Source organism: Rhinolophus sinicus, chromosome 5 (genome assembly GCF_057876585.1).
Source record: "Rhinolophus sinicus isolate RSI-liver-muscle chromosome 5, RSI-T2T, whole genome shotgun sequence".
Lineage (NCBI taxonomy): Eukaryota > Metazoa > Chordata > Mammalia > Chiroptera > Rhinolophidae > Rhinolophus > Rhinolophus sinicus.
Window position 1 is genome coordinate 78,669,888 of NC_142505.1, and position 26,341 is coordinate 78,696,228.

Below are 26,341 nucleotides of genomic sequence, written 5' to 3' on the forward strand. Positions count from 1 at the left end.
TGGAAAATTGCATGTCCTGTATATTCTATATCTAAACTGTCCATGGCTTTCAACCAGCTCCTCAGAGAATGAAGAACTGATTCAGCTGATAGTTGGATATTCAGTTAGAATTATTTCAGCGTTGTTTTAGCCTAAAAGAGGACCTGTCTTCACAGGTAAATAATCTACTTCCTGACCTTGGATGAAACACCTCGCCCTCCCTCTTGTAATTAACTTTGCAAAAATGTCCCTGAAATCACTTCCAGTGTCAGAAGCGCTGTGAACAGTTACAGGCAGGGGCGGGCACTTTGCCTCACAGCGCCGAGGTGCTGCAGTTGGCAAGGGAGCAGTCGACGGGAGAAGGGAGGCTCAGGGAATACCCCCCGGTGGCCTGACCTCTCCCCAGGGCACACCGTCGCCCCGCCTGCCTGCTTCGCCTTTAAGGTCCGCTGGGGGCGTGCTGTCAGCTGCCGGCGGCCCGGAGGGGAGGGGAGGGCCGCCGCACGCGCGGCAAGGGACTGATACTGGGTTTGGTGACCCACCTGCGAGCGCTCGGAGTCTCAGGCTGTCCTCCCTGGCGCGCCCCTGCTGCGGGCCATGCCCCGCACATGCTGAATGGGCACCGACCCGGCTCCGGGCGGGCGGGGCGCCGCGGCCCCAGCCACGGGCAGCTTCCAGCTGGAAGACTTTGTAGCGGGCTGGATCGGAGGTGAGCCCACCCCGGATGGGAGGGAACCCCCCCAGAGGTGGGTGTGCTTTCGGGAGACCCCCGTGCCGGAGAGATAGAGAGAGAGAGGCGGCTGGGCGCTGCGCCCAGTTTACACCCGGGGCTCCGGGCGGGGAGCTCTGCACCCATGCTTCCCGCTGGCGCCGCACGCCGCCTGCTGCGGGGAGAGCCCGGTGCCTGGGGGTCTTGCGGTTACCCGCGTAAACTCTGCGAGCCTCACAGAGGTTCACCTGAGCTGCCGATTTGCCTCCAACTTACGATCCCCGGAGCTTGATCCTGTAATGATTAAGCCATCCGTCCAAGGGGACAGCCAATGGAGCGCCCCGGCGCGGACACACCCTTCGGTGACCGGGTGCCCACCTGAATTTGGGGAGGTGGCTTGCAGGGACTTGTGGGTGAAGGTGATTCTTGTCCTCTGGCCCCATGAGCGGAGCGGGATGGTGAGCTCGTCTTGGTAATCTGGCTGCTTCTAGAGGCGCCCAGGCTGGAGGGAGCGGATAGGAGGAACCCTTTACCTTCTTCAGCTGCTGTCAACTTCAGGCCCCTCCTCCAGGCACTAGGGTCCCCTGTACCGCTCCAGGAGCCTCTCCCTGCTGGGCCTGGGATGGGTTTGCTTGGTCAGGAGTCTCATCCATTTCCTTGCTTCTCCATTCTTCTCTTCCCAATAGGTCTACCTCTCCTCTTGCAGTATGGGTGGGGTATGGGGAGAGGGTCTGAGGGACTTTACTTATTGTAAAATATTATCTTTCTTTTGGCCCTCATCTAAGAGGACCGTCAGAAAAGAGGTGTTAGCAAATGCAGCCACTCCCCAAGATAAAATACAATATTGAGGTGCTGAGGCCGAGACTCCGTATAGCATGTCTGACCCCACCTAGTGTTCTAGGTATGGAGGAGACCAGGAAATTTGTAGGGAAAGGAAACAACAACAAAAATCGACAAGCCAGGTAGCACCCCAGGTTCTTCCCCTATGGCGCTCCCCTCTCACAGGAGGCCACGTCTGTCCCTCCACGGGTGGCTGCAGGGTGCCTGCTTCTCACCATCCTGAGCAGAGTAGGTTCCTTTCCTGGCAGGCATCCCTGTTGGCACAGGCTCTCCTGGGCTGGGCTGAGACCTGCCTCCTAATTTTCCCAGTCAAGGGGCTGTGCCTGGAGGCCCACTGGGCATATCCAGGCCCTCTTTGGACAACCCTTCAGCCATTCCAAGGGAGAGCCTTCCCTCGGCTGTTTCCTTCAGTAGCCAGACCAACTTCAGTAGGTCTGCCAGTGGCTTGGTTTAAGAAACACCCTGGAGGGTAAGCTGTCAGAGGAGCTCAAAGTCTCTGATGACACGGAGACCCTCCTCAATTCACACAGCAAGTAGTGGCTTGTCCTGTATTCTGTAATTGTCTTTACTTTGATGACGTTAACATAGCTTTTTCTTTTTTGCTTCCATGAAATGATGATGAGCATAGTAACAGTGAATACTTGGTACCAGGTGCGGCTTAAGTGCTCTAAATATAGTTTTAAACCAACTTTATTAAGGTTATTTTACATATCATAAAATTCACCCACTTCAAGTATACAATTCAGTGATTTTGAGTAACTGTACCAAGTGGTGCAACTATTACCATAAATCAGTTTTGGAACGTTTTCACCCCTCAGTAAGATCCCTCACGCCCACCTACAGTTAAACTCCGTCCTCTCCTTCTCCCTCTGGGCAACCACTAATCTACTGTCTGCCTCTATAAATTAGCCTTTTCTGGGCATTTTATATAAATGGAATCATAAAATAGGTGGTCTCTTGTGTCTGTTTATGTATATTTCTTTATAACCCCAATGAGGTAGCTATTATTACATTCCCATTTTACAGATGAGGAAATGGGTACACAGAATTCAATGACTTGCCCAAGGCCATGCATCTAGCATGAGCGCTGGCATTCTAACCCAGGCAATCTGGTACCACGGCTATTTTAACCCCTGTACTCATCTACGGCTGTTTCCTTTCTTACTGACCTTGCATAATAAAATTTCACCATTACATCATTCACATTTTGTTTGACATTTTACTGGTCTGTGAAGTCCCAAGGTCTGGAAACCACTGACCTGATATTCTGATTTCTTATATTGTACCCCCTGCTTTCGGATGGGTGGGCTACTGAGTGAGCAGGGAGCTACTGGCTCAAGGCTGGATCTGGGGTTCTGTCCTGGGCTGGGGGATGCCCAGAGGGAAGGATGCACTCACTAGGGAGGGGGGAGAAGCTGGAGCCTGAGGACCAGACTCCTTCCTTCCCCTGCCGGGAGGGGTTCCTGTGGAGTGAAGGCTCCAGCTTCCCGGTGCCCATCACTTTTCTGCCTCTGCCCAGGTGTGTGGGAAGCAGGGATTGAGAGGGGGTTGGAGGTTCTAGACCAAGGAAACATTTGCTCTGGGATTAGCTGGTTTCTGAGCCCCTGGAAATATCTAATGTTTTAGGACCCCTTACCTACTAGCAGAGACCCTTCCTCATCAGGTGATGGGGAATTGGTCTTAGAAGAATGACTCCTGTTTCAATCTCACAGTCACTGACTCTGCGACTAGGGCTTTTTAATCTGTGTGGACTCAGGGTGGCCTTGCTTCCCTCCAAAATGGTTCAGGCCTTGTGAATGTGTGTGGGGACAGGCATTTTTCTGTGAGGTTCTTTTCAAAGACACCTTCTTAAAACAAACAAACAAAAAAATCAATAGCATCCCTTTCTGAACACCCTATAAGCGCCTAGCTCTCTGCTAGTACTTTACATTCATTACCTCATTTCATTCTTACAATGGAACCGTGAGATAGGTGCTAGTATTATTCCCTCCTACACATGCTAAACGTGAGGGATAGAAAAGTTCAGTTACCTGTAACCTGGAGGTAACTGAAAATGTTCTGGGTTTTCTCTTCACATGCTCTCCCCTTTTTTCAGGTGAAATCCACATAACATAAAGGTAACTATTTTAAAGAGTACAGTTCAGTGGCATTTAGTACATTCACAGTGTTGTGCAAATATCACCTCTGTCTAGTTCCAAATCATTTTCCTCATGCCCAAAGAAGTCCCTGGACCCTTGAAGCTGTCACTCCCATCTCCCCTCCCCCAAGCCCTGGCAACCCTAATCTGCTTTGTCTCTGGATTTACCTATTCTGGATAATTCATACAAATGGAATCGTACAATATGTGGCCTTTTTTTGTCTGGCCTCTTTCATTTACATAATGTTTTCAACATTCATCTACACTGCTGCCTGAGTCCATACTTCATTCCTATTTTTCTAATAATATTCCACGGTATGGTATACCACGTTTTCTTTATCCATTCACCCAACAATGGACAGTTAGGCTGTTCCCACCTTTTGGCCATTGTGTGTAGTGCTGCTATGAACACGTGTGTACAGGTACTTGTTTGAGTGCCTGTTTTCATTTCTTTTGGGTATACACGTAGGAGTGGAATTGCTGAGTCATATGGTAATTCTATGTGTAACTTTTGAGGACCTGCCAAACTGTTTTCCACAGTGGCTGCACCATTTTACATTCCCACCAGCAATGTATAAGGGTTTCAGACCCTTGTCAAATATGATTTGCAAATATTTCTCCCCATTCTGCAGGTTGTCTTCACTTTCTTGATAGATGCATAAGTTTTAATTTTTTATGACGTTCAGTTTGTTTTTTCATTCGTTACTTGTGCTTTTGGTGTCATATCTAAGAATCTATTGCAAATCTGAGGACATGAAGATTTTCCCCTATGTTTTAAGGATATGATTTTTGTAGTTTTAGTATTTCCATTTAGGTCTTTGGTCTATTTTGAGTTAATTTTTGTACATGATATGAAGTGTTGGGGGAGGGGGTCTAACTTCATTCTTTTGCATGTGGATACCTAGTTGTCCCAGCACACTCACTGCCCTTTGCTGGGGTGCTTGTTTCTTGAGGCAGAGCCCTGGTTTGACCCCATTTTCTCTGCCTTCCTCAATGCCTGGCTCAGAGCCTGGCATATTAGGGGTCCTCTCTGGCAACTGGGCATTGACTGAGGAAGTGAATACAAGTGCCTGAGCCCTCTGTCCTGTCCCAAGAGCCAGCCAGTGTAAGCTAGGAGTCCTGAGGCTGAGTGACCAGGTGTTCTGCTTCAATCCACAGGTGCAGCCAGTGTCATTGTCGGCTACCCACTGGACACAGTCAAGGTACAGTCGCCATGTGTGTCATTACCTCTTGGAAAGGGTCCTGAAGTGAGTCTGCCTCTAGGTGTGTGCCTGCTGTTTCTGATGCCTCCAGTGCAGGACAGGTGCTCTGCCAGCCCATGGGTGTGTGGTGCCAGGAGGCCTGCTTTGGAATGGCTCTGCCCTCATTACTTGGCGGTGATTTTGTTTTTGTGAATGTCTCATCTCTGCCTCCAGATTCTCATGAAGTATGTGTGTGTATGTGTGTGTGGGGTGGGGGTGGGTGGCCAAGGCACTGGTGAGTGTCCTCCTGTATGTCCTTGTGAAGCTAAGGAACCAGGAAAGGCTTCCAGTGTGAGGTGGCATCTGAGCCCAAATTTAAGGTGGGGTCTCAGGTGATAAGAAAAGATATTTCAGATGCAGAGAACAGCATGGGCAAAGGCACTGAGATGGAGACGCTTTGTGGGGCCTGCTTGGGAGAGGCCAGCGTGGCCAGTTTCCTGATGCATCGGGTTGCTGACAGCAGCTACGGATCAGAATCCAAGGAAGGCAGGTCAGCACTCAGACCTCTGAGTCCTTGGATGTCAGGTTAGGAGGCTGGCCCTGGGCTGGGGCTGGGGAGCCATTACAACGTGATGCAGCCCATGGCGTGTGAGGACTCTGGAGCCAGCAGGGCCATCTGGCATGGGTTCATTCAGTTCCTTGTTCCCCAGATGTAGAAACTGGCTCACAAAGGGGAAGCAGCTTGCCTCAGTCACACAACAAGCTAAAGCATCAAGGAGTGAGATTCTCTGACTCCACCGCCACCCCTGCCACCTGTCCCCAGTGGTGAGCAGGACTCAGAGCTATCCCCCGAGAACGTGGCCCCAAATAGTGACTCCCAGATCTGTGCCTAAAGCTCAGCCCAGATCTGCGCAAAGAGGAACTTGGAGGCCTTTCTCAAACAGCTGTTGTCATCTCCTTTCTCTGCTTTCCTCCCTGGGTGACACTGGACTCCCTCCTAGATCAGAGCCCAGGCCTGCTCTCTTTTTGATGGGGAGGTCAGCCTACTCGTCTTAAATTGTTGAAGATATTTCCCGGCTCCTCATGTCCCCCATGCAGGCCCTCTGCCTTTTGCTCGTATATCAAACACATACTGGACACTTGCTCTGCGCAGGCGCCATGAGGGTGGCAAGGCATCGGTGGTGGACAAAGCAAGTGCAGTTCCTGCCCCGGGGGGGCTCACAGCCACATTCTGTATGCAGGTGACCTTTGTGTCTCCTTGGGAGAGTGTCCTTCCCTTGCCTCTAGCCTGGCGAGGGGCCGGTGGAGCCTGTTGGAGTCACACCATCCCCTTGCCCAGGCAAGTCTGGTCACATGTCACTTGAAAAGGCGGGAGCTCTCCTCCTCTCCCCTCTGGAGGGAACCCTCCTGATACATAAAATCCAAGTCTGCTCAGCCTGACAACCTCCCCACTGAGGGGACAGCCTGGTGGCGCTCAGGGGTGTGGCCCAGGGCCCTTATTTCTCCCCAGAACCTCCTCCTTTCTCCCTCCCTCTTGGCTGGCATTTTCTCTAGAGTCCCTGTCCACTGAGAAAGTCCGGGCAAGAGCTTCAGAGTCCGAATAACCTGGAGTCCAGTCCTAGCCTCCCCACCTACTGACCCGGCTATGGCACTTAACCTCCCTGAGCCTGGTGTCCCCGTTTATAAAATGGACAAAGAACACCACCCTGGCAGGGCTGTCGTGAAGATTGTCACTGCGGCACTGAGGATAGAGCAATGAGTGGGCCATTCCCTTCCTGGTGAGCACACGCACTAGGGTATGTCTGAGGCCCCCGGGCTGGCCCACGGGAGAGCCAAGCTCCAAGGCCCTGGCTTACTGAGTTGGGGCAAAGACTCCTTCCCCTGCCTGCAGCTGCCTCATCAGAAGTGGCAGAGCCAACCACTGGCTGCTTGGTGGCAGTGGAGCTGGGGTCAAGATTCTCACCTAGTTCCTGGCACAACTGGTACTTTCAGGGTTTATGCCTGATGCAGTGTGACCAGCTTTCTAATCAGGGCTCGGTTGCCTTTAGACCAGCTGGCAGACTGTGAGAGAATAAATTTGCATTGTTTTAAGCCACTGAGTAATTTGTTATAGCAGCAACAGGCAACTAATACAGGGAGTGGGCTTTCTTCGTCTGTAAGACAGGGGTAGTATTCAGGCTGCAGAGCATTTAAAGGATTCAGTGAGATGACTTCCTCATGTATGCAGTTGGTACACACTAAATGCCAGCTTCTGTTGTAATTGGAGGTCCTGGAGGCTTGAGCTGTGGTGCTGGCCTTGGTGGCAGCCTCCCAAGCGCTCAGCACAGCTGGCAGACCTTTGCTCCGTGGCTTTGAACCTGCTCTGTGATCCGGGTTTGGCTTTTGGGTTGTGTGCCCTCATGTACCATTTGCTTGAGTGACTCGACCACTCAACCTTCTTAGTGGGACCTTGATCCCTCCTGGGGCTCAACCATTTCATGGGTTCACTACCCAGGGCCAGCCCTGACAGGGCTGGGGCCAGCAGGGAAGAGCGGTCAGCCTCAGGCCAGCCTTCAATGGGGCAGACAGAGGTCTGTGCCCCCACCTGCCCTGGCCCACGTCCCTGCCTTAGTTGGGGACACCCCAGCCCAAGGTAGACCTCTGTGGTTCTGCTTAACTAGGAGACCCCGAGGCCCCGTTCTCCCCTTGCTGCATCTTCTGGGACCTCTTCCCCACCACGCAGCCCTTCTGATTCTTGGTTTATTTGTCTCCATGGCACCTGCCATCTGACATATATTTACTTGGGAATTAGTTTAAGTTCCACTCGGTTTAAGTTCACTCGGTTTAAGTTCCATGAGGGCAGGGAGTTTGTTTTTTCTACTGCTGAATGCCCTGAGATTGGAATAGTGACTGCTATAAAATACACACTCGGTAAGTATTCATTAAGCCAGGCAATAAATACATTTCTCTGCTTAGGAAAGTAATATTTATGAACAGTGTGGTACCATTAATGGCTCATCCTTGTAGGAATACTACATATTTCCTCTGGCTCTACCTGTATAATACTACGTAGAGGAATGCCTGTCAGACTCTCAGCTAGGCTATTAGCCACGGTTATGTGCTCAGGGAAGGGGTAGGGTGAGAGAGAGGGGTGGGCCAAAGGCGACTTTAGCTTTATATGTAAGGTTGAATTTTTTTTTATTAAGAGAGCGTAGTCCCATATTCGTTGTATACTTAGTTTTTAAATTACATAAGCTAAAAAGAATCAAAGTAAGCCCTGCTTGTGGTAGGAAAGTTGGAAAATGAAGAAAAGTTCAATGCAGGAAAATGTGACCCATGATTTTTACCTCAGAGACCATCACTTTTATGATATATGTTCTTCCAGGGTCTTCTCACCTGTGTGCAGATTGAACCCAAGCTGTTAGTGTGAAGTGTTAGTCTGCACCCTGAGCCTTAGCTCCTCATGGGACCCTGGGTTCAGGGGGCAGGGTCCAGATTTCCTCCTCTGTGGCCCTCACAGCTCCTTCCTACCAAGTGTGGCATGTTGTGGGTGCTGAGAAAGTGTTTTGATGGAGAATTATAGGCCGCACATCTTAAAAGAAGTGGAACTCTCTGAGACCAGGGTAAAGGGTGCCCTGGGCACTTTTGTGGGCTTACTGAGACCCTCTGTGCTATCACGATGCCCCTGGCCACCAGAGCCGTTTGAGGACAGCACGCCTCCACCATCCAGCCCCTTATTCAGCCAGGAGTCGTGTACCAGGGCCCCACTTGGCTCCCGGGACAAGAGGGAAGTAGGGGACGGCCCTGCCCCAACGGGGGCACCCAAATAAACCCTAAGCAAACAGACAAACTGATGACACCATTGTAACATTTAAACTCAGACCCAAAAGATGAGCGAGAACTGGAGGAAGAGATTTCTGGGAGAGGAACAGAGGTGGAAAGTTCTGGAGGCAGGAAACGGCTGATGTTCGAGGGACTGAGAAGGCCGAGGGTCGAGGGCTGGTGTGGACACAGGAGGTAGAGGACATGGCAGGGTGCGATGAGAGGTGGGCTCAGGTGCTCACCCAGCATGTGGAATTTATTCTACGCTGCTAGGAGGCCACTGGAGAGCTTTAAACAGCAGTGACTGTTGTTTAGAAAAGATCAGTCTCACTTGTGTCACTGGTACCAGCCAGATACCAGGCCATCGTCCAGGTGAGGGGTGAAGGGGTTTTGGAGGTAAGAAGAACAGGTCACTCCTGGGAATATTTAGGAGGGCAGAGTGAGGAACAGCAGACGGGGTAGAGCCATGCTACAGGTTGGCTTTCTGTGCTCAAGCGACAGGGATCACACGTCTCCAAACAAGCATTGTTTTTGCTCAACAAAGTGGCCTTGGTCCTCTCTCAGACCAAGGGGGCTTCTGCTGCATTTAGGGAGATCTGAATGGGACACTGAGGGAGGCAGTGCAGGTAGAGGAGAGAGAGCGAGCCTGGCTGGGTCTGACACCCAGACCTACTTCCTGGCTGGGTCACTTTGGGCAGGGCCTTCCCCTGTCTGTGTCTCGGTACTGGAAGCTCAGCATTCTGGGAGCAGCAGGGAGGTGAAGCATCTCTGCCTGGGCCTCACCCTTACCTCTCTCCACAGACTCGCCTGCAGGCTGGCGTCGGCTATGGGAACACCCTCAGCTGCATCCGTACCGTGTACAGGAAGGAGAGTGTAAGTGCCCCTCTGGTGGGTGGCTGGAGCCCTTGTGGCCAGGGCGTCCCATGAAACAGGGCAGAGCCCACTGGGCCTGGGGACCGAGCGGCCCCAGCCCTCCCACCAGCATCTCTCTCACGTAGGAGCCCTGTTCATCCCCGTTCGTCACATTTGGCTCAATTTTCCCAGATCATCTCACACCACATCTCAAATATTACATGTTACCTAAACTTAACTCTGTCACCTAATGTGATGTTATTGGGCGGGGGGTGGGGGCTGTGTGTGGAAGGGGGTGGTTTTGTGTAACCTCTCTGGAGAAATTCGGAGGAATTTAGAACCACAGTATGGAAAATTCCTGCAAAAACAGGGTGACCTGTCAGGTTTTCAAAACCGAATAAGTGGCTGGTAACCGTGTGCCCACAGGCTTCCCTTTATCCGGGCGCGGTGGGAGCTGTGAGCTCTGACTGCATACGCCCAGAGCAGGCTTGAACCACAGGTCACTTGAGACCATGGGTCCCAACGTGTTTTTGTTTGTTTTTTCAAAGGGGAAAACCTGAGTCATATTTTATAGAAGCTGTATCGAGTGCCTTACTTGAGAATTACCGTGTGCTTTAGGGAGACTTTCTAAGGCCCCTTTTTGGGGAGTTTAAAATAAATATTAAAATTTAGGATGATATGACCTGCAGATTTAAAGCAAAGGTTAGCCCTCTGGCAGCCCAAGGCACTTCCTTGACTCACCAGAAGTGTGGCCTGGTTGTTGACCCCTGTTTCCACCCAGCTCGTGTAGGACATGCCCTGGAGCTGCAGAGCCTCTGTCGAACCTGGAGTTTCTCCTTAGACCCTGTGTCTTGTGTCAGGGTGTGGTTCTGACTCTCTGATGGGCTGCTTTAAAATCAGGGCGAGCACTAACAACCCAGGACTGATGTTCCAGGGTGATGTTGTGTGGTTCCTCGGTGCCCTGAACGGTGGCTGTTGATTCTCCCAGGTTGGCACACGTTCCCCGCAGTGTCTGCCTGCCAAAGTCCCCGCTCCGGAGCTTCTGTGGGGACTGTGGCTGTTCCTCAGACACATAGCAGCTCAGGGCTAAGTGCTGTCCCAGTTTACCTGAGGAAGAGCCTGAAGCGGGTGTGTGTGTGTGTGTGTGTGTGTGTGTGTGTGTGTGTGGTCCAGCCTCTGGCGAATGGGGTATACACACACACACACAATTCTGGATTAGCAGGTTTGCATACAGCCTGGACTTTATACGACAGCTTCTAGTACTTTATCGTCTTTGGCGTGGAGCTCATGTGTGCTGCCCTGACTCCTCCAAGGGCCTGTGGAATTTTCCAGTTTCAGGCGAGTGCCTGTGGTGTTCATTGAGAATGCAGTGTGGACGGGCCCCTGACCTCAGCCTCAGCACCCTCTCCTCAGCCTCCTGCATCCTGTGTATGTGCTGTACCTCTGGGGATCCTCCCTCCAGCTATTCTTCCAAGAGACATCCATGCCCAAGGGCACCCATCTACAGACTGGCCCAGGTGCCCCTGGGTGGTCGTGGGACCCAGTTCTTAGCCCCGCACCACAAGCTTAATACATTCCACTTTAGTTGCCTGTCAGTTTGTCCAGCCAGGTTCTCCCCTCCCCCAGACTGGGAGCTCAGTGAGGGCGTTTCTTTCTTATTGTTGTCCCCCAGGGCCGGGCACAGGGCAAGTGCCAGAGAATGCTTTTGTTGGAGTGGCACATGAGGGGGGCACATGTGGTGTGTGGCAAGCCCCCTCCTCACCAGGGCTCCATAGGCTCCCCGTCGGCCACAGCCCAAGAGCACTGCCACTCTGGTGGCAAATACGGGTTCCTGGCCCAGGACCCCACTGCTCAGCCAACAAGACCTCGTGAGCAGCTGGTTCCTCCTGAGGGCGGGAATGTTCTCACACACCCATATTTCCTATCACATCAGCATCCTCTTTCATCTTCTTCCCTGGCACATTGCTTTATTTCTGGAGTGTTTCGCTACCAGCCTGCAGGCTGCAGGAGGGCAGGGTCTGTGCCCAGGACAACATGGGGAGCTTGGCACCTGCCTGCAGTCAGGCCCAGGCAATCATGCTTCCTCCCCTGGGATTTTCCCACAGGTGTTTGGCTTCTTCAAGGGCATGTCCTTCCCTCTGGCCAGCATCGCTGTCTACAACTCCGTGGTGTTTGGGGTCTTTAGTAACACAGAGAGGTTCCTCAGCCAGCACCGGTGCAGGGAGCCCGGGGCCAGCACACCCCGCAGCCTGTCAGACCTGCTACTGGCCAGCATGGTGGCCGGTGTGGTCTCCGTCGGCCTGGGCACGCCCGTGGACCTCATCAAGATCAGACTGCAGATGCAAACACAGCCATTCCGGAAAGGTAAGAGGCTGGAGGAGGGTGCCTGATGTCTGAGCACCTGTGACCCTCTCCAGGTTCGCCAGATCTGGGGTGCGGTGCTTAACATCCTTTTTATTGAGCATGGTATCTCCATGATGACATATTCATCTGTGATTGTTGTTACTGGGTCTAGAGTAGTAACGTTCATTGGTTCAGTGTTTCCTGGGCTCCTGCTAAGAGCTCTGCGGGTGTTCTCTTCATTCGTCTTTCTAGCCATTCTGTGAGGCAGGAGCTCTCACTATTTCCATTTACAGAAGAGAAAACTGAGGCTCCCAGAGGTTAAGATACCATGTTTCCCCGAAAATAAGACCTAGCCGGACCATCAGCTCTAATGCATCTTTTGGAGCAAAAGTTAATATAAGATCTGGTCTTATGTTATATCGTATTATATAAGACCCGGTCTTATTTTACTTTTTTGCTCCAAAAGATGCATTAGAGCTGATGGTCCGGCTAGGTCTTATTTTTGGGGAAACATGGTACTAATTGAGGGACACACAATCAATGACTGGTGGGTGAGGACGAGCTACATAATTTATGGTGCTCCGTGAAAAATGAAAACATGGGGTCCCTGTTAAAAATTATTAAGAATTTTTTTAAATTAAAGTTTATTGGGGTGACAATTGTTAATAAAGTTACACTGGTTTCAAGAATGTTTAAAGCGCACCGCCATGCATCGGAGCGAGTGTGGAGATGCAGGTCTCAAAGCCATGCCTGCCCCATGTGCCAGGGAGTCTCACACCCAGACGGGCTGCACAGGTTTGAAGTGGGCGCCCCTCTCCTTGCCCTTGGCACCCCAATTACAGCTGCATTTCTTAGTGTGCTATGCAGCTACTCCTGCATCACAAGCTACGCCTGTCATTTCCTCCTCTCTGAGAAAGACGCGTCTATGTCTTCTCCTGGGGGTGGTTCTGATAAAGGAGGAAGGAAAGAATGGGAAGGCAATTCCTGTGCAGAGTAGAAAGTGCCAGCTCTAGGAGAACAAGCGAGGGGTCCTTACAAGGCAAATTTCAGTACCTTGGAGTTTGGTTCTTGGCTCTAATTTTAGGGTCTCCTCAGGGAAGACACTGCCTTCCTGGGCCTCAGTCCCCTTTTCCGTACAATGGAAGGGCTGGATCCACCATGCTTCCTGTCATCTCAGCTATTCCATCATGGCCAACAGCTCTCCTGGATAAGCCCCCTCCCCCTGGCAGCCTTCTGTGTGTGACACCTCTGTCCACAGAGGCTGGCGCTCAGCTGTCTTCCTTTCTATCCTGCCTACTTCGGCAAAGCTTGTTAGTCTCCGGTGCATAGGAAATCTCCCCATAAGTCTTAAAGCTCTTTGGGGTTCGGATATTGGAAGAGTGTCAGGGATAAGGCTCCTCAGCTCCTGGGGGCAGCCCAGCTTCCTTCATATCCTGAACTCTTTGTTTCTGGAAGGGGAGGAAATAGGGGCGGGTGTGCATGTATATGTGTGTGGCTGGTCACCACAGGCGATGTTTCTCAAATAGTGACTTCCTTCAGAAAGCCTCGGGCATTTTGCAGCAAATTAACTGGTGAGCTTTCTTGACAGTGTTTGGTTTCATCCTCTGTCCTGCTCTCACCCACCCGCACCTTCCCTGCGGAGGGTGCTAGAATGGTGGCTTCCTTGGCAGACCAAGGCCTGAGCTACAGGGGTCCCGTGGCCAGGCTAGAAGCGTCTGGAGGCTGGAGGAAGGATGGGAGCAGCCAGCTAATAGCCCAACCCAAGAAAGGCCCCAAAGCTGGGTGTGTGGCAGCCTCCATTTTAGGGAGTCGAGCAGCCACCATTAGCAGCTGCCAAAGTTGTTAAGCATTCACTATGTGCCTGACACTGTGTTAAGTGCTGTATGTGCATCATCTCATTTAATACCCACTAGGACAGTGTGAGATTGGTCTGAGTGTTAGCCCTATTCATTTACCCAGCACACAATAGTTATGCACCTGCTGTATGCCAGGCACAAGGCTAGGTGATAGGAACACAGCAGTGAGCAAAAGTCTCCATACTGTCTCTCTGTAGTGCTCTGTCCAGCAGACAGGAATTGGGTCACTTCAAACGTGGTTGAGGGAGAGAGTGGGCTGGGCTCTCAGCCAGGCTGGGGATCAGGAAGGGCTTTGGAGCAGGTGGTAGGAGGGTTGGAAGGAGAACCTAAAGGTCAGAACTGGGGCCCTCCAGACGGTCCATCCAGGGAGTCCAGGCCCTTCTACAACCTCGCTTCCTGGATAAGCACTCTGAGCAGTGAAAGCATGGGGACCTGTGTGCCCTCCCTGTCCCTCTCCACTATAGGACCCATCTGCAGTGTCTCACTTCTCCTGTGTGGGTGGCATCCTGCCCATGACCTCAGGTTGTCGTTCATCCATTCATGGTGCCAGAGGAAAGCGGTTATTATACTTAAGGCAGGGACCCCTTGAGGCAGCAACTGTAAATGCACATGTGTTTGTTTTGTCCTTCCCAGTGTGACAGAAACTGGACTTTGGGCACTCAAGGAAGGCTCTTAATAAGAGGCCAATACAAGGTTCCTGCAGGCAGACGTTGCTCAGCCCTGCAAAGCTCTAAGTCACTAGTCCCTGGTCACAGGGGATTAGCTGTCAGTGTAAAGACACGGATGGTTTACTTGAGTGGGTGGAGGGAAGGTAGAAACCAAGATTGGAGCGTCTGCCTGAGCGGTGCCCCTCAAGCCTCTGGTCTGGGCTAAGCCAGACTGGCCACAGCGTGGGAGCTCAGAAGCCAGCATTTACTGAGCCCTTATGTGCCAGGCACTGTGCTAAGAACTTTGTGTGTGTGTAATCTTCATAACAACCCAATTCCTAGACAGTTATGGAGGGGAGACTGAGGCACAGAGAGGTTCCATCCCTTCCTGAGGTCACTCCCCTAGTGGGAGGTGGTGCTGGGATACGAACCCAGCCAGTCTGACTCGGAGCGCACTGAGGTTGTTTCTGCTTCTGCCCCCAGGATTTGGTAGAAGCTGAGGCTTCGGCAACTTTGGGAACACCTGGGCTTTGCACAAGATCACCATGCACAAAACCAGCTTCAGACTTTCGAGGGGGATGTGGGCTGGGAGCACATTTCCAAAATGACATTGTTCAAGTAATGGGCATAGCTTATGGGTCCCAAGGGATGGATGGGTCTGAATTCTGAGGTTTTAGGCAGATCCTCTCTTCATGGTCCACTCTTCCTTACCCCCTCCCCCAACCCCAGCTGCTTGAGAGAGGGATTTTGGTGACTACAGGTACTTGGCAGGGTCAACTACTGGGGATGGGGCAGGGAGGCAGGCATTGTGTCACCAGGCGGTACTTTCTGCCAGGAATCTCTTCAGAATATGAGGAAGGATGCGGTTTCCTTTTACTTATTCTTCAGGAACCCTCTAGGCCAGAGGTAGACAATTCAAAGATTCACCTGCACCAGGGAGGTAACAGAAGTGAACAGAGGTGCCTGGCAATTGTACCCTCTTCTACGTTTTTGATACCCACAGCCCTCCTAGCTTATGTTTCATTTTTCTTCTTTTCATTGAAACATGGACATAGTACATATTTCACTCTCCGCATCACTCTCCTGTTAGAAAAGCAGCAGTTCAAGCACATGTGTCAGCTTTGGCACCTGGGAGGCCATAGGAAGTGGTGGGCCCACATCCTGTCTGTAGGATGTGACTGTGCTCCAGCTCACTATTGCCCTGTGGCCTGGATCTTTTGATTTTTAAGAGAAGGCAGAAAGCTAGATTTTTCTGTGGAGTCTTTCAATTGGAAATTGTCAAGTAATGCAGTTGAAAAACAAAGCCAAACACAACCAAACCATTGTAACACCGTGCAGCCCCAAGCACGGTGGGACCGGGGCTGGCTGCAAGCCTGTGGTCGCTGCTCTGGGTCAGTCCCATTCTGTGTGATGAGTGGGCTGAATGGGCATTTCCAGACAAATTTCAGCAGGGCTTGTGGGATGGCTTATGGCTGTGGCTTTACCCCAGAATTACCAGTCCACTTCCTGGGTGATGACAATGATCCATGAGCGACTACACCCACACACTGAAGCCGGGTGTCAGAAGCCTCTGGCTTCTTTCCTTTGGGACAGTGACGGGTGGACTGGCAGGTTGGGGGCAGAGCTCAGCTCACCTGGTTGGGGATTTGCAAATCTAAAGCCAGTGAGTTCATCCTGATGGTCTATCAGTGGTGACACGTGGTGGAAAATGTACAAAATACAGAACGTTGACTGCGGAGGGAGAAGATGCCCACCCAGCCAAACACAGTCACTGGTGACACATCAGTGTGTCTCCTTTTCCTTTTCTATGTACACAGATTAAGTATTTCAGGAGGTTGTACTCACGTTATATAGACAGTTTCATATCCTGTTTTTAACTCAGCTTAACAGAAACCTTTTTATATAATTAAAATAGCATATAAAATTATTTTAAGTAGATGGGTAATATTTATAAAAGATGTTCAATGTTCCATCAAATGCCTGCATGTACACACACACACACACACACACACACACACACACACACACTGAGAATGATGATGCAATGTGGTAAGAATTCCTTTTCTGGAGTTAAACTACCTGCTTCTAGCCTACCTCCACCAGTGTCAAGAAACTCTGATGACTCCCCTAACGTGGCCAAGCCTCAGTTTACTCATTTAAGAAGCAGGTAGAACAACAGTAGCTACTCCATACTTGGGATGGAGCAGGATGGTGTATTGCACAGGGAGATCATAGCCCAGTGCCGGTCGTGCTGGAAACACAAGCTCAACGTGAGCTATAACGTTAGGAAACTTATTCTTTCACAGCCATTCTAGTGATGAGACATGTAGGTTGTTTACAGTTTTTCCTCTTTTAAAATAGTGATGTGCTCAGCAAATTTGTCCATGAAGAGTTGCCTTCATTTAGAATTATTTCCCTAAATGTGTGGGCTCTTTGATTCGCGAGTGAGTCAAAGGCAATGGTCATTTTTAAGATTCTTGGAATATGTTGTGAAATTGTTATACAGAAGGGTTTTACCAAACTACATTGAGAGTTGCTGAAATTGAGAGGGAATTTCCATTTGTCTCTGACTACCATTGCATATGAAACAGCTGTTGTCCCTCATGTAAACGCTTCCTCCTTAACTGAGGTTTTCTCCTGGGTCCTCTGCCACTTGGCAAACAACCAAAAGCTGGCCTGAGTTCAGCTGGATGTGACCTTGATGGGAAGGCACCTGTGAAGAAACCCTCCCTTTTAAAGTCATCATTATCCTTTGCATAGACATGAGCGCCACTGGGTGCCCTGTTGGGCCAGAGCTGGAAGTCAGGGCTGTGGTCCCTCTGCTGCCTGGGTCAAGTCACATCCTGCGGGCCGATGGCCAATGATACTCACTGCTGCCCCATCTGGGAGCTTTCAGGTCTCTGTTTGCAATTAAGAGCCTAATTAATGTGCAGCACACAAGGCCCTCCATACCTCCAGAGGGCAGAGTTAGGGGGGTTAGAGGACTGGGCCTTAACTCTACTGACCAACCTGGAAACTTCACCAGGCCCAGCTGGAGGCGCAGGGCTGACTGTTATCCCTGTGTGAATTCACTCTGACTCGTTCATTCACAAGCATTTCCTGAGCTCTGCCCTGAGCCAAGCAGACCAGGTAAATCAGGTATTCAGACTACAGCTCCTGCCTTCAGGGAGCACACAAGCTGGTGGGGAGTCAGATGTATAGAATGGAAAGGGCCTGTGGAAGGCTCTGGAACCTCAGCGTCTGTGCAGATCAGGAAGGCTCCAGAGAGGAAGTGGCTGTTGACCAGGTCTTTGAATACTGGCCAGGATTTGGAGATGGGGTTATGGGGATGGACAGGTATTTCAGACTGTGGAACCGCCTAGGAAAGGAGTCTGTGGCAGGAAAGGCGAACGTGTTGCAGGATGTGGAAGCAGTTAGGTTAGTGCCAACACGCCACGCAGGGAGGGAAGGTGCGGGTGAGTTGTGAAGAGCGTGGCTTTCTTAGCCGAGGATGGGCTTCGGTGCCATTGGACAGGCAGTGAAGCGTCCAGGACACCAGAACGACCCAAGTAGAGCTGTGTGGTGGGAAGACGGATCTGGTCTTCAGAAGAGGTGGGAGAAGTGGGAATGGCGGAATTGGGAATAGGGGTGGGAATTTGGAGGCTGCTGCCACAGACCAGGTGACAGGCCAGGAAGTCTGACACGGGGCTGTGGAAGGGAGGAAAATGGCACCGATGCTGTAGAACTAACAGGCCTTGCAGGAGAGAAGGAAGTGTCAAAAATGAGCCAGATTTCAAAGCTGAATGACTGGGGCGGGGGGCAGCTGGCACCCCCACACACACAGGGAATTAGGTAGTAAAGGAAGTGTATGAGACGGCGCTTGGCATGGATATGTGATAAGTACATGCTTAGTGACTCTGCTGCTGCTTTGGAACCGGGCTGAAGGGACAGGCTCGAGTGAGAACATGATGAGTTCAGCTCGGCACGTGTTGTGTGAGGTGCCTGGGCTGCAGCTGGAATGCCAGGGCTGGAGGTGCAGACGGGATAGGCAGACATAGCAATAGCGGTGGAAGTCATGACATTAGGTGCAAAGGCCAGGTGAGCTGCCAGAAAGAAGAGGGTGGACACTGACAGGAAAATTGTAAAAAAAGTTTGGGAAGGGGCAGAGTACTGTAATGACACTCACAGCTGTAGTTAACAATTTTTTTTTTAAATTGGGGAACAGTGTGTTTTTCCAGGACCCATCAGCTCCAAGTCAGGTCGTTTTCAATCGAGTTGTGGAGGGCGCAGGTTACTGGCCCGTGTGGGAATTGAACCGGCAACCTTGGTGTTATGAGCACTGCGCTCTAACCACTGAGCCAACCAGCTGCCCAAGTAGTTAACAATTTTTGAGCCCATACAGTGTGCATTGCGCTGACACACATTCCATGATTAAATCATCATAACTCTATGAAGTAGGCATTTTCATTCTCTGTACTTTATAGGTGAGGAAACTGAGGCTCAGCTTATGTGATGTGTCTATGCTCATTCAACTGCCCTTGGAAACAGGGTCCTGAGAGACTCCTGTCACCAAAGTAGGGGCAGGAATTTCAGTGAAAGGGGGAGAATTGCAGAAGTTGGGGTGACACTGGGAATAAAGACCAAGGGGTGGAGAAGGAAAAAGCCTTTCTTTTCCGTATTGGGAGAGCAGAAGGAAAGACAATTCAGAGAGAATTTTGAGGGAAAGAGGAAGGAAGTTGAAGGAGCTTGCCTCAGAAGGCCTGGCTCTACCATGTTCAAGATCATCTGAATTGAATGAAGGGGAGAGAGTGTGGCCAGTATTTGAAGAGGAAAATGTCCTAATTTTTGGACATGCTAAGAGGAGAGAAGCTGGGCTAGATGGTCATAGAAGAGAGGTTAGCTGAGGGGTGGATTTGGGCAGGCGAGATCATCGAATACATACCAGAACAGAAATCCCATTTGAACCCAAGAATCCGTACGGTGACAAATGGGGCGAAACCATTTGTCCGGTTTCCCTGACTCGCCAGAAATGTCTGTCTGGGAAGGTCACCGACTGTGCCTCAGAGCCTTCAATACATCAGTCGATCCCTTTGGCTACATAGTTTATTGTTATCATCAAGATGTGTGGCTGCCAAGAAAAACTCTTCCCCAGGCAGATCGGCCTTGGGGAGGAGGAGCCTTCTAATACAGTGGATTTTCCAAGACTTCCTTAGTGTAGAGCAGGAAATATTGATGCTACGTTCCCTGAGGGGACGCCTAAAGGGAGACAGGAACCCTTGAAGCATGACAAGAAGCATAAAAAACTGCAGACAATCCAGAACCATACAGCCTGGGCCTGCTTCTCAAGTAGGCTGTGGGCTGCCAATAGGGAGTAAGGGTTGGTGCAATGGCAGCCCAAAAGTGGAAGGAGAAGGTTTGCGGAGCAGCCAGGTATATAGCCATGCAGTTCGGGAGGAGTCCTTGAATTCTGGACCTTTTGACTGAGTCTTTTTCAAACTGCAGTCTCACGTAGCTACCAGAGATGAATAAAGGACACACACCATAGCACACCTTCGTGCAAGTTCCGTGCATTGGTGACTCATTCGTTTGTTCTTTGAATCAATTGACAAGAGCAAGTATTGTCCTGATTTCTGGACTTGACACCAGTATGGGTAGTTCTTGGCCCCGTGCGGGCATTCACAATCTCCCACAGTAGGCTTGGCAGCGGGCCACAGCTGCCTGAGGTTGGCAGGTCCGGCACTTCCGGAATCCGAGGTCACATCAGAACAGGGTAATAAAATTAGGAATGATAACTATTTGCCTCGAGTAAAGTACATTTGCACAACACGCATTTTAGTAAAGTACATTTGCCAACATTCTCACTTAGCTTTCAGAAAAGCCAGATGAGGTGGACAGGCCGTTTTTTCTTCCCTGTTTGTAGGCGATGAGGAAACTGAGCCTCAGTGTGGATGAGCCCTTTGCATAGCACTGAGCAGCAAAGCAAATCCCAGTTGCTCCTAATCTAGGAGTTCTTTCTACTAAACCATCTGCATACCTTGGACCCTTCAGATCACGAGGAAACTGCTGGATCCTTTGGAAACAGGAAGTGGGCAAGAGTTTTCCGGTTGCTAATATCCTGGCAAAGTGAATGTAGGGTTACATCAGCCTGCTCAAACCCACACCACAGAGGTTATACCCAGACTGTCTGCTGGAGGACGGACATGCCAGTTGCTGGATGCTTCCAGATTATCAGACCAGAGGTAGCGGACCATGGTTTGGGAGTTTCTTTTAGTATCTACAGCCTCTGGCACAAGGACCAGACAGGGCCAGGCTTGGGTGAATGCTGACGCTTTGGGAGGCGCCGGTGCTGAGATCTGCCTGATGAGAAGCTCAGGTGTTCACTGAGTGGTTGTGCAGCCCATGTGGGCACAGTGCCCTGGGACATGCCACCGTGTGTGCTTCCTGCCACCAGGAAATTCACTGCATCAGTTAGGGCAAAACACACACTCAGAAAACGGCAGTAACCAGAATAAATCATAATAGGGGTACAGCTTCTGGCATGGGTTGGGGGCCCCCCGCTTCCTCTAAAAGTTCCTTTTTAATACAGAAAATGGGTCCAACCCATAGAGCAGCAGTTATCCTTTCCATGTCCATGGATTTAGAAAACACACATGACAGGAAGCTACTATGAGTTATTAGAATAGGTAAGTAAATTTTTTTTTGTGTTTCCCACAATAGCACACACATGAGGAAAAAATGGCCATAACGTATGTAACAACCATCATCTAAAAGAAAGATTTGCTTCTCATTGAACAACACATCATTGAGGTCACAGAGTTCTTTCACCTTGAAAGGCAGGAGAGGGTAGGTAGGCTTGTAATCTTTGCTCTGCCTGAGTGGGTTGTGACCAAAACAGTTTGTTTCAAGCATAAGATGTCATTTTCTCAGTAGGATATGGTAGCAGAGGTCATGCAGTTGTCAAAATTCACCAACTGTATACTTACGAGCTGCACCTTTTATTGAATGTAAATTATACCTCGATTTAAAAACAAACTATACAACAAGGACAGGAGGCCAGAGAAGAAGACCACGGGCTCTTGAAAGTGATTGATCTTCATGGGGAAAGAGGTGAAAATGGGGAGGAGGTTCGGCCACGAATGCATAACCTCAACGTAATAACAAGGAAACATCAAACAAACCTCAAATGAGGAAAGTTCTGTTTACAAGAAAGGAGGCAGTGTACTCTTAAAAAGGTCAGTGTCATAAAAAAACAAAGAAAGGCTGTGGAAAGGCTCCAGAGTAAAGGAAGCAACAGAGACATGACAACTCAATGCAGTACCTGATTAGACTGGATCGTGTCCTGGGGAGGGGGAAGAATGTTATGAAAGTCATTATGAGATCAAATGACGATGAGCGTGTAGACAGTACATTAGATAAAACTATTGTCAGAGTAGGTTATGGAGCCGATAACTGTACTGTGGGAAGACAATAGCCCTATTCTTAGCAAACACATACTGAAGTATTTGGGGGTAAAGACCCACGTTTGCATGTTACTCACCCCGACATGGTTCAGAAAATAAACTTATGTATGTATGTGTGAAAAAAATATGTATGTGTGTGCAAAAGAATTTCCTGATTGCTTACTTTGGGAAAAAAGAAAAAAAAGTGCAGATTTGGTTGTGGTTTAGGTCTTGTTGATAAGGCTGGTTCAAGGTTTGGCAAGCGTTTTCCCAGCATTGGCACCTCCAGATTGGGAGGACCTTATCAGTAACTGTCCTTCTGTCTGTAACTCCTGAAAGCCATGTCCTACCCCTAACAGACTCATAAAAACGTTGACTCCAGGTCAGGCCACTGTTGCCTGGAGACGAACACGGGCCAGGCAAGTTCATGTGTGGGGACAGTGGTATCTGCTCTATTCAGCTGCACGCACATGTTTGAGGGAGAAGCAGGTGGGTGGGTGGGTAGGTGGGGAGAGCACACAAACCATAAAACTAATGAGGTAGAATGTTAACAATAGGTGAATTTGATTAAAGGGTATATAAGGGCGTGTTTTTTGTACAATTTTTGTTTTTTGTTATTTTTTTCAAACTTGAAATTATTTCCAAATAAGGTTTTTTTTGTTTATTTTTTTAAATATTGAAGATGGGGGAGTTAGAAGGAGTTCCAAGGGCTTTGCAGTATCAATTTGTGCACAGAAGGCACTGGCCACCAGCTCAGATTCGTGTCAGTATTGCAGGCGATGGTACTCACCCTGACAATTGTATTGCTTTAATACTCGTAAATGGATCATTCCTGAGCAATAAAAGCTAGATTGCTCATGTAACAAACCTGGGAGAATGTAAAAGAATTTCCTTATTGCTCACCCCGGAAACAAAAGGAAACAAGTTCAGGTTTTTTTGTTGACATAACTAGTTGCCGGTTGAGCAAGTCCTTTGTTCAACATCGCTATATCCAAGCAAGCAGAATGTTATCAGACATACTCCTTCAATCAGTAATTTCTGAAAGCTACGTTGTGCCCATAGTTGATTCCTGAAAACTTTGGTTCCTGGGCCAGACCACTGCACTTGGACATGAGCATGGCCCAGGCAGAGTTTTTCTGTCAGAACAATTACATCTATTCTGTCTAATGCCAAAATTCCCCGGGATGACCGTAGCAATATCACAATGGATTTGGGAGAGGAAGGGATGCCCAGTGACTTCTCAGTGGGCTTTCAAACAGCACAGTGTCTGATCTTGCTCTGAGCTCAGAGGGCCCTGCGCCCCCCTAAGTGACCACCACCCCTGCTCACTTCCTGTGGGATGCACTATAGAAGTGAATGGGACTCCATCTCCTGCCCGCACTGCAGTTGGCCTAACGCACATGGCACTCATTACTCTCTTGTCCCCACACAAAAGGAAAATACAGGCTTAGTTTGTTCAAGCACACTTCCTAGGCAAATAGAAACCTCGCCCTCGACCTCAGCTACTTCTGGGATATGTGAAAGGACAGGCTGTACTTTACTCCCAGAGCTCCAGTTTGGACTGTGGAGTCATGCAGCTGAATATTTTGTCATAATGTGTCCTCTGATAAAGATGGACCTCCATAGGGGATTTAGAAGTTCAACTCTGTAGTGAAAGCTATCTGCCTCTTTGCCAGCATGTGTAAAAACGAATTGAGGTGGTACATATTGGGAATTAAACCTGCAGTAATACCTACACATGCTCAGCATGGTTCTAGGAGCTTGGCAGGGATGCAAACGGTATCCACAGATTATTAGTGAGACCAAGATGATTGGCATGACTCTGGTGCAGGATGCACTGTCTGGAGGGCTGGACATGTTCTCATTGACTCACTTCAGCCCTGGCCAGGCTGTGCCCTGAAACACCTGTCTGTCACCACTGGTGCTATGGGCCCCTCGAAGTCCAGGGGCACAGGACTGCTGTCTCCTGGTCTGACCACTACGGTCTCTGTTGGCAGAGTGTGGTCAAAGGCAAGCTTCGTTTTATCTCTTTCCTGGACATGTCCTGTTAGTTCTTCAAGAAGGGGAAAAGTTGAGAATAAGAGTTTGCTTTATCTGCACGGGGACTGGGAGTTTTCTCTGTCCATAAGTCAAAGCGATGCTAACAGGTCCACAGCAGAGATGAGCAGCAGACAGGGAGACGGGGTCAGCCACGTGGAAGGAGTAAATGCCAGAGACAGAGGCACTGCCAGCTGGCGACCTACACCCCTAGAAGAAGCTACAGACGTAACCCATGATCTGCCGGCAGAGACCCCCAAGGTCAGACAGGGACAGTAGCTGTGCACTTGGACTTTGAGGGGCCGATGGCACCAGAGTTGCCTGACAGGTGTTTCGGGGCACAGTGTGGCCGGGGCTGGAGTGAGTCAGTGAGAACTTGCCCAGCCCTCCAGCCAGTGCATCCTGCCCCTGACTCATGCCAGTCGCCTTGGTCTCACTGATAATCTGTGGATACCTTTTGCATCCCTGCCAAGCTCCTAGAACCACACGGAGCATTTGTCGGTATTGATGTATTTATACTCACAACAACCTGCTCTCCTTTTGTTTTTTAAACATGTTCTTCTAGTTTTATTTAGATATATTTGACATAGAACACTGTGTAAGTTTAAGGTACACGATGTGAGGATTTGATACATGTGTATATTGCAAACTGATTACCAAGATAAGGGTAGTTAACACACCCATCACCTACACAGTTACCATTTTGTGAGTGTGGGTGTGGTGAAAACTTTAAAAATCTACTCTCAGCAACTTTCAAGTATACACTACAGTATAGGCCTGTCTTCTTTTTAAATAAAAGGCTGAAAAATGTGACCTTACCAAGGACAGAAAGTTTGTAAGTGGTGGGGCCAGGATTTGGAACCAGGACAGTCTGGGTCCAAATCTCACATACTGTTTTACCACACTGTGCACAAGTGTGTACACACACACACACACAGTGTGTGAAATCAGTATAGCTTGTCATATTTGCTCCTAGGCATTCTGCAGTCACATCTGCTCAGAAAGCATAACAATGGTTGACCAGATACCCTCTGGACATTCAAGGCAACTGGTGCTTTATTACCTGGCCAGGATTGTCTCCCTTCTGGTCACACATGTTGGCAGGTGCTCTATGTTGGGATTTCAGAATCCTGGTTTGAGTGCCAAGAAGGTCAGAAGGTTTGGTAAAAACCAATGGGCCATGTGTGGGAACGGTCCATGGGCTAGCTCCAGTGCCAGAGAATGACCGCTCTGTTGCCCCGGGTCACTTGTCATCTTCTCCCCGCTGTCTTTGCAGCCAATCTTGGTTTGAAGCCCAGGGCAGCAGCTCTTGGGGAGCAGCCAGCCTACCAGGGACCTGTGCATTGCATTGCAACCATCGTGCGAACTGAGGGCCTGGCAGGGCTGTACCGGGGAGCCAGCGCCATGCTGCTGAGGGACGTGCCAGGCTATTGCCTCTACTTCATCCCCTATGTGCTCCTGAATGACTGGATCACACCCGAGGCCTCTGCAGGCCCCAGCCCCTGTGCCGTATGGCTGGCAGGTGGTATGGCAGGTAAGGCAGCAGCGCTGATTCCTGTCCTTGTGCTGGCCATGGCAGTGGGACAGCTGGGGAGTCTACCATGCCCTCCTCAGCCCCAAGGAAGGGCACGATTTACCCAAGAATTGTTTGCTAAGTACCTACTATGTCAAGCAGAGGAAGGGCTAGGACTAGGGAATAGTCCCCCCTCTTTCTCCCATCCTCTTCCCTCTGGACCTCTGGGGATGGCAAGTCCCTATTTCGACCCATTTAACTTTCAGTCGGAAAACATATTTTGAGCACCTTATTCTGTTGCGAGTATCGCTGGGCTTTGAAAATGAAATCTGTTGTCATGGTTCACCTTTTTTGACTATCAGCACACTGCAAACTTTTCTCATGTGAGATTTCCTTAGCTTCAGGAGGTAGGACTCAGTCTCCGCATTTTTCAGATTAGAAAGCTCAGGTTCAGAGAGATGAAGTGACCCACTCAAGGTCATACAGCTAGCGTAGACAGTATAGCTGGGACTCTGCAGTCAGAAAGACCCAAGTTCAAATCCACAGTTACTCATTTTGTGACCATGGACTGATTACTTAACCTCCCTACTCAGAACCATCCTGCATCCCCATTTCCTGTCGCTGAGCTTTGAAAATGAAATCTGTTGTTTTCAAGTTGCTGTATGACCTGGATTCCTGTTACCTATCTGTGCTCATTTTCTGCTCCTGTCCCCTGATTTGCTCTGCTCCAGCCACAGGGGTCTCTTTGCCACCACAGGGCCTCTGTGATGTATGGGTCATTGGGAACTCTGACAAGACCCATTTTGGTGAAGAGAAGGGTGTGGAAGCCTGATTGGATTGGGCTCGAGGGAGAGAGTAGGATGAAAGAAATTGGAGAACAGCACTTCTGAGGGGTTTGGCTGTGCTGTAATGGGGCAGAGAGAAATGCAGCAATAGCCAGAGAGGGCATGGAATTCAAGAGAGGATTGTTTTCTAAGGAGGCTGGTAACATGGCATGTTTCATGCTGATGGGAAAGATCTGATGGAGA

General features: G+C 50.0%; 1 protein-coding gene across 7 annotated transcripts in view; it reads left to right on the top strand.

The window, feature by feature from the left end:
- The first annotated feature begins 256 nt into the window (after positions 1-256).
- The window catches only part of SLC25A48 (solute carrier family 25 member 48), a 37,936-nt gene continuing 11,851 nt past the window's right edge, over positions 257-26,341 (top strand). For 2 of the 7 annotated variants that reach the window (XR_002138038.3, XR_012489787.2), the window contains exons 1-5: positions 257-688; positions 4,824-4,867; positions 9,449-9,520; positions 11,605-11,863; positions 25,077-25,334. Coding sequence is in view for 4 of the 7 variants with exons in the window: in XM_088798616.1 (XP_088654742.1) it covers positions 595-688; positions 4,824-4,867; positions 9,449-9,520; positions 11,605-11,863; positions 25,077-25,334 (727 nt within the window). In the remaining 3 variants the exon portion in view is untranslated. The remainder of the gene's footprint in view (positions 689-4,823; positions 4,868-9,448; positions 9,521-11,604; positions 11,864-25,076; positions 25,335-26,341) is intronic. The other 5 variants (XR_002138037.3, XM_088798616.1, XM_019740363.3 and 2 more) reach the window with 3 other exon arrangements.